This window comes from Cydia splendana, chromosome 7 (genome assembly GCF_910591565.1).
Source record: "Cydia splendana chromosome 7, ilCydSple1.2, whole genome shotgun sequence".
NCBI lineage: Eukaryota > Metazoa > Arthropoda > Insecta > Lepidoptera > Tortricidae > Cydia > Cydia splendana.
The window spans coordinates 1016051-1038153 of NC_085966.1; the positions used below are offsets into that span (position 1 = coordinate 1016051).

Sequence of the window (22103 nt, forward strand, 5' to 3'; positions counted from 1 at the left end):
AGCAGTGCATTACCTTAGAGAGCGTCAAAGCGTCTTTGTTCGCAGATGGAATCTCTACGCTGGTTGGTGCTGCACCGACAGGGAGGATACTCAACAGGGCTCGTTATATTTTTCAAACCGGTTTCATTCTTCCACCCGGGAACGAAAATAATTTCGTTTCCGTTTGCGGTTACCGGTTAAAGAACTGTTCTATTGAGATACCAGTTTATACTAATTCGCTCGCCTTTTATTTTTGTGAAATATCGAAGCAAGATGGAACGAGTAAGTTATCCCTGGCTTTTTCACGTATGACAACAATCTTAAGCTGGCCAAGAGTAACTGGTATTGTAATGTTTCCCGCGAACCATAAAATTCCGTTCCGTCTTTTTACCGGTTAGAGTCTGTGTGGAACGAGAAGAGTCGTGGAATGTAAGGAAACCCATACATTCTACGACTCTTCTCTTGTCGAACAGACTCTAGAAGAAAGAACGTAATTTTTTATTTCGCGCTCCATCAATTAACCGGTTTTTAATAAACGAAATAATTATAACTGTTTTGGAACAATATTAATAGGTATTTCAATACCGGTTCCGAGTCCACTCAACTATCCATTTTTTGCATCTCGCAGTTGATTCGTAAGACGAAAGGGGATGAAGTCACCTGACCGCATCTCCACGCAAACGTATCCCCAATTTTCTCTCTGAATCATTGTTATTACATATTTCCTTTTCCTCGCAATATTTTCCTACATAATAATATTTTCTGACATGTACTTGAAAACAAAACGGTATACTATAACAAATATTTTGTATAACTCCATCTTGCATCCCAAGTAGAGCCACTTCCGCGACCACTGGGAGTACCTACTAGTTACCGCGATGGAACTCCTTTTCGGTCTCCCAGAGTTCCCTTTGATTAACTTTGATCTCGCCGACACCGCTAATGGATTGTGCACTACCTGTTTTTTATCTGCCCTCTTTGTCACAGCCTTTGTGATCAGGTGCTTTGAGGTAATTTCAAAAAATATATACGTGCAGAGATGGATAGGTTCTAGTTTTTTTTTTATTACAAAAAGGTAAGTATTTGACCACAATCTCACCTGATGGTAAGTGCTGATGCAGTCTAGGATGGAACATGCTTACGTACCAACGTGTTTACCTGGTTCTAGTTTTGTTTACTTTGAATTTTGTGATTGACGTTTGTTAAATTAACCCATATTACAGGAACACCTTTATTTATAATTATTAATCATAACACAATAAAAAATATACAACTTATAGTTGAGAAGGTTTTTCTTTTACTCCGGAGTAATTCTAGGTGATTGTAATCATTCTTCCAATTCTTGGTATCTTAGATAAGGATAGTCACCAACAATAAAAAATAAGAATTACAAAACCCGACGTTGAAAAATAAATAAACTGGAAATTATTGCTTCTTAAATAATCCCAATGCACCCCTGCGTGTTTGCCCGTTGCCATTGTGTTGTGTGATGTCGCTAATGCAAGTAAAAGGTTTCCTTTGACCCTATCACCTGGTTAAGTAATTGTGTTGTAATAGCCGTTCTTGCGAGACGGACTAGGTGTTCATGTGTTTTATGCTCGTTACAATAATGAAGAGTTAGAAGAAGAAAACACATTTAAAACATAGGCGTTTAGTCCATATCCGTTTACTTATAGTCGTAGTTTACTGAGGAAGATGGGCTCCCTGCGTGTGGTAACCGTTTTCGTCGGCGATCCACGAGATGGACTTAACTAGGTGACGCCATCAGGGCCGGCGTAGGCGTACTGCCCGCTGCATGCCGTTTGATGTATAAGGATGGATTGAATATAACACAGTTACTGTACAAAGCCACTGAGGACCGAAAATGCCATGGATACTACAAGTGTTTTGAAACATTGGACAGTGTGCTGTTTAGAGTCTAATTTATAAGTCCTTTAGGTGACTGTTTTTCTGAATTTTAGCTAACATGGAATTTTATCACACTAAAAACAGTCCTAATAGATGTTTCAGTAAGAAGAGCATCTTTCATTAGAAACTCTTTTTGCATTAGAGATTCTCATGAAACATAAGGGCTACGAGTAATAAGACTAAAAAAATCATCAGGTTCTCAAGTCATTTATTCTATATCCAAGTAGTTTAGCCATTATTTTACTGAGGAAGATGGGCGCCCTGCGCGTGGTAACCGTTTTCGTCGGCGGTCCACGAGACGGAGTAGGTGACGCCATCGGGGCCGGTGTAGGCGTACTGCCCTGTCCTCACGAAGGCTTCATTCTCCTTACCCTGGTTGTTCAGGGTACCGCTCTCTGCTGTCTTAATGCCGTTCGAGGTTTCAACGCTGGAATGAAATTATTATTTTAGAAGGTGGAGGCGGAGACGCCTTGGCTCTCATTTTCTATATAAAACAGTCTGCCGGTTTTTGCGGGGGAGGGGCACGTCAAATGTATGGCTATTTGTACATGATTTGTACGTAACGTACAAATAGCCATGTCCGATAAATGTCAGTCCAAACATAAGTTTGCACAATTGTGCATGGTTTTCGGCCGAGGGGTGCGGGTGAGATGCTCTAGATTGTTTTGATTATAATACTATACGAGTAGGTACTCACAGCGTATTGTAAGCGTAGACATCGACATTGTTGTCGTATTTGAGGATTGCAGCCTCCTTCTCATCGCCGCTGTAAGCTTGGCGTTGGGGAGCGGCTAGGGCCACCGCGGCGCAGAGGGCGAAGACGATGAACTGGAAAAAAACGAATACAAGTCGTCAACTATTGTTAACGAACTAGAATAACTATAGGAGTGGGACTATAAAAATGACCCCACAGGAATTGTGCCGCGAGGGACACAACTGTGCCTACTGCGCGCATGGTATTGTATTTGTATTTCTTTCATACAAAATGTCACCCCCCATATCACCCCATTAAGAATTGATTTGCTAAAATTGTTCTTAAATATAAACTTAAATTAAATTATGTATAATTCATGTTAAAAAATTCCGCTTTTTAATTATGTCCAGTAGTTTAGGAACTACATGTCAAAAATTGTCACAACTAAATTCACATAATATTTTTTTTTTGAGCAAAAGTATTTTTTAAATGGTAAAATGATCCCCAAACATGCCCTAGTTAATAAAAGCAGGCAGAAATTGGAGACATAGCACAGATTGGACCTCATTTTGGTCACGGCAAGATCTCGTAGCTACCGGGCTAGATCAACTTTGTTTCACCCAAGGGACAATTGTGCCAAGCGGTATTGCATGAGATAAAAGTGTTGCTATAATTTACAATATATTTACGCTAACATACCTGCCCACATAAACTTTACGCACCTTATTAACAAATTAAATTAATCTAAGAATCATAATTTCGCACTATGATCTTGTACAGAATACCAAGCTCAACAATTTAATCGATTTAAACCTTACTTCACTTCCATTAACGTTGAATTTAGCATGAATGTTGTCCACACGTCACTCAACCTTTTGACCTATAGTAACGCATACGAGTCTGACCAGTGACCTTATGAATAATTTACTATCATGATCTATTTGACATTTCGCTGCTAATATAATGTGCAAAATTTGTGACTGATTAATGATAATTATATACTAGAGTAAAATAGGTCTAGCCGTTAAAAAATCGGAATATAAATGCACATGATTATTATAATTATAATGATGTACCAAATCACAAGTCACGGCTAGGAGGCGAATTCAGATACGCAGTAAAGCCGTAACAGCAGTACATTAGCCGAGATTAAAATCATTGATAAAAACACGCCGATAGAAACTTAAATAATTTATTTAAATAGTTACGTGACTTCGTAGCGAGTAGCTACGAAGTCACGATATTTTTTTCTATAAGTTCGGCGTCTGTGAAAGTACGATTGTGATCTTGGCCAAACACTCTGAGGTTGGAACTAAACATTTTAGATGACCTAACACATACGAAATTTAATCCACTCATGACCTTAACTAATATGAGTAGGTAAAATATACTCACGGATTTCATTTTGCGAGGTGGGTCTGTCTAGTGATCGGGGGACACTGTGATAGGTCCTCTGAAGTAGAATCTTATATACTAAGCCGAACTTGCACATTTGCATACCATTTTTTAAATGTTAGATGATAATTATGTCGATTGTAGATTCTTTTGCATTATAATATTGGTTTGTCAGTAATGTGAGGATTTTAGGCAAAACTATTTATTAATTATTAATTAATTTATTAAACACAGTACAGACCTTAAATCTTAGACAGATCTCAGCAAAACTGTATTTACAATTGCTAGAACTTTCAGTTTGACTAAGCTGTACGGTCGCGAGCAAAGAAACGTAATCACTTTTCTTTTGTCTTCTTAGAAAACAGGTTTTTGATAGTTTAGTTTAGTTAGCGTGTGTCAAACCTGAAACAAAAAAAATGTGGAGTTTTAAAATAAGTAGGTTATATAATTTATTTCAATCGACACAATTTTCTTCATGATATTTTCTGCATGAAAAGATAGAAAATTAACTGAGCGAAGAAACTGATCATGTGAAGTATTTTAGTTTTTTTGCCCGAGAGAGTATTTGAGCAACATGCTTAGTGGCTCAATGGGACTTGTCAGTTGTCAGTCTTCTCTATTTACTAGCCTCTAGTATAAAGAAAAGACAAACTGTTTCAAGTCCACTCAGATTTTAAAGATCCTATCGATCCTGTCCCAATTGTAATTTATTGATCATGGCTTTATTTATGATGTCACCTTTCAACAAATCTTTTTGATATGTCAGGACTATAAATAATAATTGGCGTCGTTAACACATCAGCATAACTAGTGGCTCTGTGAGCTGTAGACCTCGCGAGCAGAGCTTGAAATAACATGGTGCTAAGAGCTTTAAATACACCGTGTTTTTTTTGATTTCCGTTAATTTCAAGGGTGCATTCCTGAGCTTAAATCAAGTAACTTTCTCAAAGACACCGATGTTCTAATTAAGTCCATTTCGGAGATAATCCATAATTTATTTTTTTACTATAAGGCCTCTACAAGCGTGTACACTTGCCTTAGGGCCGGCTTACATATTGATTAGTGTTTAGAATGAGTTCATACATTTGCTACTAAACTTAAGTACAATCTCGGTCGATTGATGTACGAAATGACATTGATATGTCACAGATTTCAATTGTTTGGTTGAGTTAAATGTAATGCCCGTGTTACAACAACGCTATATGCTACATTTAATTACTTTTTAAACAAAAAAAAAACAAAAAAGAAAACAAAAAAATTTTTTTTGTTTGAAAATTAACTATGCCATTTAGTTCTTATAAACGTACTTAACTATACCCCGAAGTTAACGGAATTCAATAAAAACACGGTGTATAGTAAATTAAAGAAAAACAATACGAAATTTATGTGTAAAAAAATACAAAAAGTTATAATATCCCAGCATACAATTACTGGGGATCGAACCCAGACCCTCTGTGCAAACAGAAAAAGCGAACGTTTACAAACTGAGCCAAATAGTTCTTAGATGGGTTGACGAAATTTAGCTACTCCTTCTCAAATTAAAATTAGTTAAAATTAAATATCTAAATACCGCCTAAACCAGCGATAATTTTTTTCTGCATTTTTTGCTATTAACTCTGTAAACATGTTTCAAAAAGAAAAAAGTCTTATGATATCGATACGACTATTTGTTTAGGCGCCAGGTATCACGACTCCGCCATTTTTAAAAATTTCCAAAAACCGGATTGACAAAAAAAAATTATTTAGTCATAAAATTCGGTCACAAAATTTCACGAGAATCGGTTAAGAATTGCGACCTGTAGAGGAGAACATCCGGACATACGAAAGCAAAATGCCCGAGTCAAAACGTAGACCTTCGCTTCGCTTCGGTCAATTATATTTAAATCTAATAGTATAAATTTAATAGTCATTATGTGACTATAAAATGAAATATATGTCATATATATATGCTCGTCCCTGTCTCTGTACATGTATGTCATCTTAAAGGTGACGTTCAGATGTCAACCGCAGCTGCATTACTGTAGGCCCGAGCATGAACTATAGAGGGCAGGATAGGGGCAGTCAGATTTTTGGCGCGAGGCGTAAATGTGACGTTTATGTTTCCGATGTAGCCCACAAGATTGCACAAGGAAACGTACCGACGAGAACGGTAGATGGTAGCACTTGCTTTGGCAATGTACACGTGCACATATGTTTCCGATTCAGGCCACAAGATGGCAGACCCTCCAACGCGCACGGTCCCTGTTGCAGCGTCAATGTTGCCGCCGCTGTCTCTGTCAATTTCCTTGATAAAACGCTTGACATTCGCCGCCGCATTTTTTAACATATCATCAACAAGTAAGCAGCTTTTCGAAATAAATAAATCTATTTTAAAAACCACCTGTTGAATGAATTATTTTGAACACACTTTACTTATTTGTGGGTTTATAACCCCATTCGCATGTGACTTGTGACTCCTGTCTCATAGTGGTCACGCAAGCGGTTCGCCTCGAATTAACCAGCATAAGTGTGAATCTGACACAGGTAATTGTTACAGATCTAGAGGTCAGTTATTCTGGGTAGATTAATTCGAGAGTGAGAATGATGAGAGAATTGAATCCTGACCGACCTTGACATTCACAAACACATTAGCGTTGCGTGTTGTAATCTGTAATCTGCGCGCATCACTTTTACTTAAATAATACATTTCATTATAAAGCTTGACCAGGAATATGATCACGCGCCATGTTGCGGAATTTCACTGGAACTAATTTTTTCATGCCATACTGAACTGTCACTATACATGAGAATAACAGCGCCCTCTTGACAATGATCATATATTACTGGTCAGGCGTTAAAGTCCTACAGACATCAGCAAAATCAGCTAAGCAGGCCAGGAATTCAAAATAAATAATTAAATAAATATTATAGGACAATTTTATTTTTATATTTTTACACAGATCGACCTTATCCCACAGTAAGCTTAGTACCTACGTCTTGTGTTGTGGGTAAAGATAAAGATAAATACTTATATACTTACATAGAAAACAACCATAACTTAGGAAAAAAAATTGTTATAATCACCTTCAATTATTGCGTGCTTACAGCGGTTGTGGCCGAGTGGATATGACGTCCGACTTTCAATCCGGAGGCCGCGGGTTCAAATCCTGGCTCGTAACAATGAGTTTTTCGAAACTTATGTACGAACTATCATTTGATATTTACCACTAGCTTTTCGGTGAAGGAAAACATCGTGAGGAAACCAGCATACATCTGCGAAGAAATTCAAAGGTGTATGTGAAGTCCCCAATCCGCATTGGGCTAGCGTGGGGACTATAGCCCAAGCCCTCTCGCGCATGAGGGGCCTGTGCCCAGCAGTGGGACGTATATAGGCTGAATTATTATTATTTATTTATTATATAAACACCTTATTTCAGGAGAGGTTACCTACAATAGGATATTAATATTTTTGTCGCAACATTGGTCTAAAGTACAATTCAGATTCAACAACTTGTTACCGTTTGGAAATGGTTTTGACCTTGACGATCGTCTTGGTGATTAGCGCACACGACTGTCTCATCATTTCGCATGGACCAATTAGCGTAAGCGATAGGGTGGTTCAAAAACCATTTTTTTTTTCCGACGGGGCACCCCCTTATTTTGTTACCTACACTTATTATGCTGATAAAATACACCAAGTTTCGTAACTTTATCTCAACTACAATTGTGAAAAGTAAGATTTTTTGAATTTCATCTAAATAATCATAAAAAATAGAAATAAAAATGTTTTTTTACTTAATAACTTTTAAATCACCCTTTCAAATAATGTGAAAACTACTACTGATGTAGGTACATAAAAATCTAAAAAAAAAAATTTTTTTGGATTTCATACAGCTTTGAAAAATTTCAAAGTGTTCAAGGGGGTGCCCCCTTGTATTTAGTTGAGATAAGATTACAAAACTTGGCGTATATTTTGTCAACATAATAAGTGTACTATCAAAATGAGGGGGTGCCGCTTCTTCTAGCTAGAGTTTGAATTTTTCCCATACAAACCTGAACCACCCTATCAGCGATCTTCAGAGTCATCTCCAGATAAGATTATAAAGGGCCCCGGGTATGTCCTTAAACTACGTCCAAGACCACCGGTGGACGGGCAGCAGCGTCCCTCAAATTCGGTGTACTCGACTGCGATCGCCAACCCGCCTGCCAAGCGTGGCGATTATGGCATTCACCCCCCAAAGGGGGAGGCCTATGTTCAGCAGTGGACGTCTTATGGCTGAGATGATGATGATGATGAAGATTATAAAGGGTGCCACTGATTGCCAGATCGCCGAACGATACCTACCAGCCTGTCAGTTGTTCGAAGTTGTCATCCGAACAACTGACAGGCTGATATCGTCCGACGAAATGGTAATCAGTGGGCCCCTTAACCGTAACAACTGTTCTTTCCAGTTCTTTCATATAAAAAAAACTTGAACACACTTTTATGACCTATAACATCTGATGGAGCTATATTCAGACTGTGACCTATCGATAAAAGCACTATATTATTAACACGTTTACCCAATTTTCTGTAGCCACTTTAAAATGTGTGCGTATCCTTATTAATCAGCATAACCTGTTGCCAGTTTTGTCGCATGGGCGAGGCGCTAAATGTCAGTTATGTAACTGGAACGCTGAACCCCAAGTACCTATAAATATCATATGGATGTCCATGTCGTGACCAGTAGGGCTAATATGGTCGGTTTTTTATCATCTGTCATTATGATGTATGTAAATGCGAAAGTGACGCATGACATGACAAGTGATAAAAATGCACCCACGATAGCGCCGCATATCATAGAATTTTTAATCATATCATTAAATGATCGGTTCGGTTGGCCACATCATGAAAAAGTCAAAGCTAACTTAACCATATAGAAAAGCGGTGGTCCCATTTCCAAGCTTATGTCGTTGGATCAAGTTTTTATACATAACAATTTATTCATAATTTAAATTTTTAATTTTTCACAAGCAGAAACGTCTGCGAACGATGCTAATAGCATTCTTGGGTGAGACTTGAACTCACGACCCCTGGATCGATACTCCAGTGCACTGCCATCTGAGCCACCAAGACCTCATCCATAGCCAGCAAACCATAGCATCCATCCATAGCTCACCCAAGACAGTAATTTTCCCACTTTTAAATTTATTCTAAGTTTAATTTATTCATAGTTTGCCAAATGATGTCCTTGCGATGCACCCGCCAATATAAAAGTTGTGTCCTGCCAAAAAAATGCATTAGTCGCTCGCTCGCACTTCTCAAGTCTAGACCTGAGAATACTGGAATAATTAATCCACAAAAATGAAATCGGTTTGTGATTTTTTTTTAATTCAAGTGTTTGGATTTTTTTTGTGATGGATATATACAATCATCACATTTTTTAAGAACTATTTTGTATTCTCTAGTCTGCCTAAAACGAGTGTAGTTATTTTGGTGTGATCCAAATCAATTCGTGGACACATTTTTGTAGATGTAGATGTAAAGTTAACTGCCATTTTCTGTTTCCTGGTTTAAGTTGATACACATGATTATGGCCCCAACGGAACGGAAAAGTGCCAGCTCAGCCAGGCTAACACAATGCTGAGTCGGGACCATTTCGTGGATTATATGTTAAATTGTGTTACGTATTGTTTTCTTTACTTTGCCACGAATAAACGCTCTTTATTCTATTCTTATCTATTTTACGTTAGTGTCCCATTATTAAGCAAAAAACTTTAACTTTTTTTTCTGTGTTTGATAAGGATTTTGCCAAATTTCTGTCATCTTTTTGCTTTTTAATTTAAATGATTACTCGTGACACGACTGAGTTACAAATCCGCGACTTTAGTAGATTAACAATTCAGATTGGGGCAGTGAATGTGTTAGTTCTTTTCTACCGGGTGTTTCCTGTACCATGAGCAAATAATAAACATAATAAATAAATAATACATATATTGTATTCCTCAAACGATATAACTTTTGATAAACAACTTTAAAAAAATATGAAATCTTTAGATTTTCTCTATTTCATACTAATTAAATATTCAATGTACGCTGTAATCAGTGTCCTTGACGTCACGCTTTAAACATAACAAAATTTACAATACATAAGTTTAAAAAAAATCTAATCAGAAGTTGTTTTAAAAGTCGCTGAACAAATGTTGGTCAGTTTCAGGAGTACATCCTACAGTTTAATTTATTGCTCCTGTTACAAGCAATACCCTGTACAAAATTACCTTTATGACGTTTCCTGCAATGCAGTTGGCATCATTATTGCAGAATTTGCAGCGCAACGTTACTGCTGACCGTATTACTGCCGCAAGTGTCAAAATCGATGTTGCTACCCGGATTTTTTACCGACCGCTCTGGCCTAGTGGGTAGTGACCCTGCCTGCGAAGCCGATGGTCCTGGGTTCGAATCCCAGTAAGGGCATTTATTTGTGTGATAAACACTAATATTTGTTCCTGAGTCATGGGTGTTTTCTATGTATATAAGTATGTATTTATCTATATAAGTATATATATAGTCGCCTAGCACCCATAGTACAAGCTTTGCTTAGTTTGGGGCTAGGTTGATCTGTGTAAGATGTCCCCAATTTTTTTTTTTTTTTTTTGTCCTGGATATCGGCAAAGAGTTAGTTTAGGTACTTACATAGTAACTTCAGTCTAATTGTACGTTTGTAACTAACAAGTATGGATTGAATCGCCCGAATTAAATATTTATTATTTTGACAGTTCATCGTATTCGCCCTGATCGTCGCCGCCGTGGCCGCTGCCCCCCAAAACCCGGCTGACGCAGGCGCGCAGATCCTACGCAGTGACCTGGACAACATCGGAATTGATGGATACCAATATGTGTAAGTACAAATACTATATTAGAGGTAGGCCCAAAATTAAGTCTTTCAACCTGTGGAAGTCGTGAAGAAGCGGTGATCTTCGGGTTAGCAATATTAATACCGTTCTTTAAACTTGACAGGTTTATTTTTTCTTCACACTGTATTTATAGAAATAGTTCAGAAATAAACTATTCCAGACGCACAGCGGAGCACTAACAGTATTTAAGGACAGTTTTCTTGGTGTGACAGAACTGGCCGCGTAGCTAACGTGCCAATCGCTTTCGCTCCGTAGCGATCGAAACGCAACTGTCACTGTTGCACTAATATGGAAGAGTGATAGAGAGACACAAAGCGATTCGATGGCAAAGCGCAAGCGATTGTGACCTTGGCTAGCTAGAAGCTCCGGCTTGGACACGGCCCGGTCGGCCCGGTCTAACGTGAGTCATCCTTAACTGTTCGCGTCCCCAGCGACTGCGTCCACAGTGCCTTAAGTCCACAGGAAACACCCATAACACTCATACATAGTATTTGCCTTTTCCAACCAAAATGTTTCAGTCTTAAACTAAACTTCCTCTTTCACAGCTACGAAACCTCCAACGGCATCAAGCAGGAGGAGCAAGGGAAACTTGCGAACGTCGGTACCGAGAACGAAGCCATCCAAGTCCGCGGACAGTTCTCCTACGTGGGGGCAGATGGCGTCACCTACACCGTCACATACGTCGCCGACGAGAACGGCTTCCAGCCCCAGGGCGCCCACATCCCCCAAGCTGCTTAAAACTAGATCCCCTGTATAACCTGGCTATTAATAAAGATTTTCTGTTTTAATTTTACGTTGCTATTTTATTGTTTAAACATGATCGCAGGCGTGTTATGGATCGTTTTATCCACATGATACTGATAAAATAAGCGTCACTTTATAAAGTGACGCTTATTTTGACGCGTGATGTTATACCACCACGCGATTAAGAATAACGGGCACTGTCATTATCATCATTTTTCCTTCGTATTTTCACGGAAACGGACGAACGTGTCTTGCTATTTTCAGTCAGTCACGGTACAAAAAGTACTGAGGTTAATAGAAGTAGCATGAAATACGAAGGAAAACAATTATGCACTACATCGTATCATGTACACAAGAATCACCATCATACCCGTACTGAGGCCGTAGCCAAGGAAACAATCATGACCCACATTTTTTGTTAAATAAAATGGCTTCACTAGAGCAAAGTTGTTCGATGAATTAAACATTGGCGGGTTAGTACAAGACAGTGTACGCTTATGAGCTCTTGTAAAGCGATAGCTGGACTTAACAAACAGCCACGTGGACTGCCGAGTGTTGACTACAGGATAGTTAACGCGTTTCAATATTAAAACTTCATTATCTGCACACTTTCACGTTGGTTATCGTTGTCTAAGTACTCACAACACAAGCTTGCTTGAGCTTATCGTGGGGCTTGGTCAATGTGTGTAAAAATATAATACCAATTTAAAACCTTCGCGTTTTGAACTCACATTTATAGACGGGTCAATAAAGGTAATAAAATAAATTCGCGATAGACCCGTAATAAAATATTATTTATTCATAATATCGAAAAACAGGAGTGGTGTTGTGAGTCAGTGGTGAGCAGATTCCTCATTATCGTTTTTAATTAAATAGTATACATAATATCCTTGAGATTCAATTGACATTTAACTATGATTGTTATATTCGGTGAATTATAATTTAGTCATGACCTAATGACTGCACTGGTGCTACCTAAAGGATTTTAATGATTGAAACTTGATAATTTAAAATTCAATATTGGGGCAATAAAACTAACAGCATATTTTTGAGTTTTTATTGATTATACCCTTAAGGTGCGTCCAGATACCTACCGTAAAATGGGGTGAGTAGGGACGAAATCTAAGTTCAAACCTGGATAAAAGTTTATTTTTATATGTGGCACATTGATTTATATACAAAAAAAGTGTTCTGGATGTATGAATTTTTGTTTGTCAATGATACCTAATTTGTTATTTCATTTCATAACTTTAGAGATAAACACGAAATAACACCCCGTAGTTGGGGTGACGAGGGATTTCCTACTAAGATGAGTTTTGAAAATTGTTGGATCGACACTCTGGAATTATAAACATTATAATAGCTTGATTTGTTATTAAAATATAATATATAATTTACGTAGCAGTAGCCTGTAAAAACCAACTCACCTCTCTGTCATCCCTCCTCACACCAATCATAACCCAACTGCCCTCGTAACCCCCCTACTCACTCCATTTTACGGTACTTATTTACTTATAATGAGATAAAAATACTTATAATATATACTAAACTATGTATAATTAATTTAATGAACTCCAAGAAGAAACTCGCTACGCTGTAGCATGCCTCTGCACGGATATGATGGCCGTTCATGTCTACGTGACAGCGTGAAAAAACGGCATCCGTCATTTTCCATCGCCCCTCGTTAAAAAGAGACGTTTATTTTATCACGTGGATATTTATCCACAGATTTCATCCATAATTCGCCTGCTGGTAAACTCACTGTCACTTTTCGCTGACTGCCAGGCGAAACTGAGGAAATACCTAGGTAATATAGATAAATTGTTCACTTTCTGTTCAGCATGACTTATCCAGTCTTTGTACGCTGATTAACTTAAGCTTATGATAAAGGAGCAAGTTTCAAAATACGAAAATCATAGTTCGTCTAAGTGCGTCCAGATCTAACGAATTCTAATTTGCTTCAGATTGCGCGCCCAGTCAGCATAAATAAAGCGAGCAATCTATAGAAAACTAGCGCTCGCGGCACATTCGCTAGATGGACGCACCTAAAGAATAACCAATATCGTATATTTATGCTAACATTTTCATAACCATGTTGACTCCTAAGATATCGAGTTTCAATCATTCATATTTAGTAGGTAGCACCAATGCAGTCATTATCATTAGATCATGACTAAACTGTAAATTTGCTAATATAGCTAGCTAAAAATTTTTTTTATTATTGTTAAATGCCAAATGTAATCTAATATCAAGAAAATAATTTTAATAGAAATTGAAGATTTAGCTTAACACTGAAATCTAAATACCTAAGTTTTGTCTAAATATGTACCTAATTAGAAAGTCTCGTATAATCTTTTAAGTACTGAACTAGATATTATTTCCTTCTAGTCATTGGTAATATTATTTCCAATTGGGCCATATTTAGCAAGAAATAATTGGCCAAGTACGAAGTCAAGACTACGGTGTTCAGAGCACCGTACGACACATCCCTAGGTGGTTTTAAGTTTGGATACTTATACTAATTTGAAAAAAAAAACAAGTTTGATCAAGATCGGCTTACTTTATATTTCGTCAACTTTACCTTTGTTTCCAAAACCTGTGAATTTTAACTGTCATATACAATACAGGCGGCGTAGCACGGTCGCGTTTTTATCGCTTGTCACCATGCCTGTCACGTTCTAACAAGTATGTTAGTGCAAAAGGAACGCGCATAGTGATAGTCGATAAAAATGCAACCGTGCTGCGCCCGGTCTTCCAAAATTATTTTTTCGTAACAGAACAGTGTCTAGATGCTGCTCTCACCGATCTGTTCAAAAATATACATACTGTATACAATTAATACATAAATGTAATGGTACTTAATGAGAAGGAATACTGTTTCGACGAATCAGATACTCTCAGTAAAATCTATAGGTAGATACGCCATAGCTGTTAATAAATATTAAATGACTTTATTATCTCTATACGCTTTACTAACTCTATGTGCGCTAATGTGAAAAAAAAACACAACGACAGTGAAGAACGGAATTCTTAATTTAAATTTGTACTGATAAACTCCAATAATAAATATGATTCTTACTGAGCACACTGCGATAGTCCATTGGTTGGAAAGCCCGTTCGAAATTTAAACTTATTTGCTTTAGTACAAGGTTGCATTTTGCAGATCTTTTACTCTCTCATACTTATAGTAGGCTATTCAGAAAAAAAATGAAATATCTCACAAAAGTAAGTAAGTAGAATTAAACTTTGTATTAAAGACATAAGTCATAAATTTCAATGCCAAAGTTTTAAGTAAGGATCTTTCTCACTAAAACTACTTCCTAATATGAAATGACCAGTGTAAGCATTAGTTAGCTAGCCCTAAGCAACCAAAGATCAGGCTGCAGTTTAAAAACTAATAAAGATAGAGTTAACCTGATAATTTTCCCGCCGTCTCCATACTTGTTTTAGTTGGATATTGACTGGTCAGCTGCCTGTTAGCTATAGTTTTCCCGAAAATTGACAGGACAGAGGTGAAAAATTTTGTATGAAAACTTGCAACTTTAAATGCATTTTTTATCGAAACTATTGCATTCTAAAATGAAGTCAAAATCAGTCCATCGACTCAATTTTTTGCAAGCTTTCTAATGGTACCTCACACGATTCTTACAATTGAAAATAAAATTCAACCTAACCCTCTAACCCCCTAAATTTCCCCCTAAAATCAGAAATAAGCAGTTTCGACTTATTCACAGTGTTAGTGATGGTACTTGCCATAACTATTCCAAATTTCAGGTACCTACATCAAACGGTCTTTGAGAAAAACGCATTTAACCGATTTGCAAGACCGAAGTGATCCCATAAGAGCACCGTGAACAAAGTTTTGTACGGTGCTCTATAAATTCCGAACATATTTATAAGTCCAAGCATTTATCTCGATTGCACCCTCAGCGGCTGGTGCGGAGCTCAGGGTCAGTTCCTATTTTTATTCCCCTACACTTCGCATAATAAAACAACAACGTGAAATTAAAACATAAAAACAAAAACTTTATTAACAGCCAGGTTATACAGGGGATCTAACTTAAGCAGCTTGGGGGATGTGGGCGCCCTGGGGCTGGAAGCCGTTCTCGTCGGCGACGTATGTGACGGTGTAGGTGACGCCATCTGGCCCCAAGTAGGAGAACTGTCCGCGGACTTGGATGGCCTCGTTCTCGGTGCCGACGTTCGCAAGCTGTCCTTGTTCCTCCTGCTTGATGCCGTTGGAGGTCTCCAGGCTGCGAAAGAGAAACAGTTTAACTAAAAGGGGCAAATACTTGTTTACTATATTTATTATGCGATACTCAAGGAAGAAAAAGAAGTCCTAAGAAGCGCTGGCTGGACGTCGTTATAGCGGACATGGAAGAGAACAATCTCACATCTCACGTGAGGATGCCGAAGACCGGGCAAAGTTGAGAAAATTGAGTAGGAAAGCGCTAGGCCGGGAAAATGCTAAGTCGACGAAGAAGACTGACGAAAATATGCTGCTAGTTGCTGAGAAAAAGATTATCCATAAGAAACTGATGGCCAATGTTTAACAACTGCGAAATTAATGACCTAGTGGCTGAACCTAACATCATAGAGGAGACTAAAGCCCACAGACTCTGTATTGTTGGCCAGGTCATTAAAAAAATTTGTGTTATTTTCTCACGTTTGTTGGTAGTACCTACTTTTAAGTGATGAACTTGATTATTAAATATATATCCAATGATTAATTTCGATTAGATTATAAATCTAGTGCGGTAAATATTTTTACCCGTTTGTAGGGAAAAAAATGTTATGTTTCACTTGGCAGCAAGGTTTGTTCACCTTACGTGCCTTCAAACTCTCGCACAAGATTTCACCTTTTCATATATTTCACTTAGGGTCTCAATTAACACAAGGTGTAAACAACAACTCTACTCCGTTAAAGGAACAATATTGTAATTGTACTTACGCATATTGGTAGCCCTCAACTCCGATGTTGTTCAGCTCGCTGCGCACGATCTGAGCGTCAGCGTCAGGGCTGCGCGGGGCGGCGGCCACGGCCGCGACGATCATGGCGAATACGATGAACTTCAAAAAAATAAGTAGGCAAATAGATAACTAGTAATTTTGTGGTTAAATGTTACTCGCACAATGGGTTTTAGAGAGCCTAAGGTATGTTTCCATTTTCAAGCACTTAATAGTGTTAGGCGCAGGTTCACGTTAAATATACAGTTTAAATACCATTATTCAGCTACCTATACTGATATCATTTCCAAAGAGCAAATTGATTGTATTTTGAAAATACAAATGTGTACAAGTATATTTAATAGTCTCGCGGCACACTGAAAAAGAGTAATTTTAACCCATACTAGTTAATATGCCCGATAGATGACACCCTGCTGTCAACTGAGCTTAGTTTACACTTTTGATTATTGTGTTGTTTAATATGGTAACTTAACCTAATCAGACCGCAAAAACTACTGTACCAAACTTATGTACCATTTTTTCAAAAAAAATACCACTAATATTATTTGCAAGCAAACATCTAAATAAATCCCTTTTGGTAGGCAACACTGCAAAGCAGACTAGAATATTAAAATTAAATATTTAAATAACCTTTAAACCGTTCTGTTGGGTTATTAATATCGCCGGTTCAAATCTCAGTCATGCAATATAGAGTAAAAAAAACATTTACAATAAAAATGTTAAAAGATGACTTAAAAATATGGGCAGGATCCTTATCTGAACTAATTTTTGTCACAAATATACGTCGGCGAGCGATGCTACATTATTTTATATCAAAGGAAAAAAATTTAAAATTCTCCAGTAGGAATGGAAAGATTTACACTCTTCTGGTAAGCTTCCATAGCTCAGTTGGTTAAGAGCGATCAAACCGATGTTCCGAGAGGTTGCTAGTTCGAGTGCTGCCGAAAGCGGTGATTTTTTCCATTTTTTCTTTAATATAAAAATTAGGATCCTTATCAAACACAGACAAAAAGTTAAAATTATCACAAAAGAACAATCCAAACACTTGACGCAAAAATTCACTAACCGATTTCATTTTTGCGGATCGGAGTAGTCAGGCTAGACTTGAGAAGAGACTAATAGAATATTTTGGCAGAACACGCCTTTTATACAGCCGGCTCATCGCAAGGATATCAGGTTCTGACGGAATTAGAGATTTATTCTACTAGTGCTTTTTAGATATTTAAATCAGTGCTCAAAAAAAATCTGGCCTTGGTGTCTACTGATTAGGAAAATTTTGCAAATTATTTATTTTATATTTAAAAACCGAAACGATCCGAAAGTACACTACTTTAAGGTTGACCTGTCTGTCCGTCTGTCTGTCTGTCACCAGGCTGTATGAACCGTGATAGCGAGACAGTTGAAATTTTCATAGGTGATGTATTTCTGTTGCCGCTATAACAACAAATACTAAAAACAAAATAAAATAAATATTTGAGTGAGGCTCCCATATAACAAACGTGATTTTATAGACGTTTTTTGCGTAACGGTATGGAACCCTTCGTGCGCGAAATTTACCGAACGCTTTAACGATGGCAAATGGTTTGGTGCAACCGACCCTTAATCAGAATCGGCTTATTATTAACCGGGCATCTAAAATATGCATATATTAATATAATTTGGCTGTGCATTAATATTTTAGCGCCAATAAATTTATATTAGCCTCAAATTTAAGTATCATATTATTAAAAAACTGGCCACCCAAAAAAATTATAGGGAACTTGAATTGATATAAGCTGGCGTCTGAAACAATAAGTTGGGAACTAATATTGTAAAGCGATCATAAAATTTGGTTGTTTATATATGTGCATATACAGAATATCTAAGATACCTATATACATAAGCTTTAAATACTCCATTTTTTAATAATTTAAACATATGCATACCTAGTACTTTAAATTGACAAATTTCCTAATCCACAAAACACCACAAATTTATTAACCAATGGTCAGTACCTATACTTATAGTCGAAATTCCTAATCATGAAACACCTAATGGCCATTATACCGGTAGGTCTTTAAATTTTTAATTACTAACTTCAATAGTTATCACGGTGTTCTGCAAGAGTCAAAAGATAGGTGCGACGACGAGCGAAGCGAGGAGGAGCGTGTTAGGTTGACCGTGTAGTGACCAAACAAAATATTTTAAAAGAACTTCATTTTTTAATTACTAGATAGCCGTTTTCTTTTTTTAAATGTGCTTCATAAATGGTCTCCAATATAATAATTCAGTTGCCAAATAAATACTTGGTACCTGCCTAAAAATAAACAAAAGCCGTAACGGCATTAAAATGTTGTCTCATATTGATATATTTTAAGGCTCTGTTTTTGTTGCCAATCTATTAATTTTAGTACCCATTTCTATTTTTTTTAACTACTAAAATTCGATTAATTAGTTCACCGGTTAAATACGTGCCATCAGAATCATAACCATTAAATGGATGGAGGCAATTAAAAGTGGAACAATTTTGTGTCATTGTAAATTGTATTTCCAGTGCGTCACGCACATATGACATACAGACTAAAATTATTTATTTATTTATTTTTATTTAGCCCTTGAAGTGGCAGGAACCGACTTTCGGACAATTTTCGTCATATAAATTTGAAATTTGATTAATTGAAATAAAATCGAAATCCCAACAACTCAAAAATGACGTATGCCACTTGAAAGGTTAGGTATTTATTAATTATTGTATTTACACAACTTTGGGAACAAATCAATTTTTTTATTAAATATTTTGATTTGGTGGCCCAGGGGTTAAAGGCGTTAGCCCGGATTGCTAAAGACGCCGGTTCGAATCCGGCCTTCGCCACTGGAGGGCTTCGTCACTTTTACTTTAATATATGACATCTATTTCAGTTTATAATTCTTGTATTGCATTTTATTACATTGTGTATTTTGTCATTTTGTAATTTTGGCATGTGTAATTGACTAAACAAATACAATTTATAAAGTGACAAACCGGTCATAACCTTATGTTTATTGAAAGGTAAAAAGTTAACTTAAGCATTTTTACATGTTAAGGAGAGCTCGAGCCTAAATCTCCATTTTCAAGCATTAGGTATTACAACTAAAATCAACAACAACAAGACTAAGAATTTAAATGAGACTCATTATTTTTTATTATAATTTTTTAGGGTATTTTTGAAGTGAAAACTTCTTTAGCGGCGCTGAGCACTTTTTGAGTTGGGGAAAAAATGATAAACTCGATTCAGCGTAACGCGTAATGTAACGCTGACGTCATGTGTCACGAACAATGTTATTCACCAAAGAACTTTAGTCATAACGTATCATAATCAGGTCAATCATTTAAAACTGGACTTTTATATTAAGCAATAAAGCTCAATGTTCTAATCTTGTACGGGCTGAAATACGAGGATCTCACTTTATATCACTCCAATATAATTCAATAATCCAATAAAGTCTCATCTTGATGAAATCGCTAATAAAAGTGAACTCTAGTACTGGTGAATAAAACTCAAAATATCATGACCAAATATATTTAGATGCGAGGTCTGCAAGTTAACTTTACAATTTCTATTCGAATTTTAAACAATTAACGCTACAAATTTAAGCTGGCCAGCAATTTCGGAACTAAATTTTTTGAATAGAAAGGAGGATTATTCAAGACTAATTTATTTTATTTATTTATTCTATAGTAAAATCTTACATTGAATCAAACAGAAAAGTGCCGTGAAACCCTATCGGGTTTGTACCGACACAACATTCGTGGATAGGTACATTTTACATTAAACATTGTTGTGATACATAGGATAATCAAAAGGATGGAGGAGGATGAAATAGAAATAGAAATAGAAATTTATTTGCTAGAAATGTGGTAGGTACAGAAATTTGGTGTTAACATGCAATTTTGCGAGTTCAGCATATTTCGCCAATAATCCGTCAATAATGGGTCAATTATACATAGTGCTGCAGACATTTTGGACTAGTCATTGAGTTTTCACTTCTGTCGGCACTCCCGGAGTTCAACCCGTTGTTTTTTTTTTAATAAAATGTAGTATATATTCCTATAATAATAATAAAATAAATCATTTTATTTCAAGTAACTTTTACAGACTCATAGATATTGTTAGTTATGTTAGTATGTACTTATAGCTATGTTAGTTTTTACACTTATCACTATATATACAGAATAAATATAATTAAAAATTTGATTAAATAAAATAATGTTTCTAGAAGTACAACATACCAAGTAGCGTTTAAACATAATAAGTACTTCTAGAAACATGCATATTATCACAGTGCCTCATATATGGGCAGTCAAACCTCTCGGCTATCAAACGCAGGATAGGGTTGGGGCTGGCCCGCACCCGGCGCACCAGGGATGTGCATCGCTTGCGCCCTATACACATACATTTTATTGTAGTAAAAAGGGGATCGATTTGTTTTTTTTTTTGCCAAAATAGCAATATACAAAATAATGTTCCTTACAAAATTAAATGGATGTCATTATGATTATCTTATTCTAATTCATTATGTCACAAGATGAACGGCCCTGACATTCAGAAAAGCCTAAACGTTAAAACCGGTCAAACGCTGTGAGGGAGCGTTTTTCGCGCATCATTTTTGCGAAATATTTAATAATTTAATTGAATAATTGATATTGTACCCACTTTATAATAATATTATAATTAATTTGAATGTTATTTATAACAATTCAATAATGCCTTAATATTTAAAATATTATATATAAATTACTATGACTAGCTAATAAAACGGTAAGGCGTTTTTAGAACTCTTTGTCTTTACTCCCTTTTTTATAAATCCCAATATTAGGGAACATGTAGGTACTTACCTAAGGATAAAATAAATTTGAAACCAGAGAAAAATATTTTCGGTATCACAGGATTATTTTATTAATAGTGTTCCACGCCACTTTTTTTAATGATTTATGTAGATTTTTTCACGGTGTTTCTAATCCCGAGCAGCAATGCAGTTGGCAGTAATGTCGAGCTGCAGTACTGCAGCAGTATTTCTAGTTGCTGGTGTAGTCTGGTTCCGAAGGGTACCTTAATAGGAAAAAAATACGCGCCTTATAGTTTTCGTAGGACTCATCCATTGTGTTACCGTTTGACAGTCTTCCAAAAGTAGTAACGGAATGGGAAAAAAATTGGGATATAAATTTTCTATTAGATTCGAATGCAAACATTATTCTCAATAGAAATGATTACAGTCCGACCTTTTTATTTGAAGTTAAAAAATGAACTATGCACATTTTTTAAGGTCCAATATTATCTACTTCGTTTCTTTAAGTTTTGAAAAGTCGTTCGTTATCAGTCGTGTGATTTCTGAGAGGAAGATTTGCATAACTGGCTAACATGCCTCTCCTTAAGTATTCATTGAAATATATTTTTATGATGTAGGAGGCAAACGAGCAGACGGATTGCCTGACGGTAATCAATGACCGTCGCCCATGGACACCTGCTACACCAGAGCGCGTTGCCGGCCTTTAATATGGGAGTACGCTTTATTCTTGAACGTT

General features: G+C 36.6%; 3 protein-coding genes across 3 annotated transcripts; 1 reads left to right on the plus strand and 2 right to left on the minus strand.

Annotated features, from left to right (window-relative positions):
• Positions 1-2126: 2126 nt before the first annotated feature.
• LOC134792441 (cuticle protein CP14.6-like) lies at positions 2127-4014 on the minus strand. The gene is made up of 3 exons (XM_063763729.1): positions 3977-4014; positions 2585-2715; positions 2127-2314 (listed from the first exon to the last, which is right to left on the minus strand). The coding sequence occupies exons 1-3, from the start codon at positions 3983-3985 to the stop codon at positions 2128-2130; spliced, it is 327 nt and encodes a 108-aa protein (XP_063619799.1). The 5' UTR covers positions 3986-4014; the 3' UTR covers position 2127.
• A 5285-nt stretch (positions 4015-9299) lies between these two features.
• LOC134792442 (flexible cuticle protein 12-like) lies at positions 9300-11587 on the plus strand. The gene is made up of 3 exons (XM_063763730.1): positions 9300-9308; positions 10712-10833; positions 11395-11587. The coding sequence occupies exons 1-3, from the start codon at positions 9300-9302 to the stop codon at positions 11585-11587; spliced, it is 324 nt and encodes a 107-aa protein (XP_063619800.1).
• A 4008-nt stretch (positions 11588-15595) lies between these two features.
• LOC134792443 (flexible cuticle protein 12-like) lies at positions 15596-16662 on the minus strand. The gene is made up of 2 exons (XM_063763731.1): positions 16545-16662; positions 15596-15846 (listed from the first exon to the last, which is right to left on the minus strand). The coding sequence occupies exons 1-2, from the start codon at positions 16646-16648 to the stop codon at positions 15654-15656; spliced, it is 297 nt and encodes a 98-aa protein (XP_063619801.1). The 5' UTR covers positions 16649-16662; the 3' UTR covers positions 15596-15653.
• Between the last annotated feature and the right edge of the window lie 5441 nt (positions 16663-22103).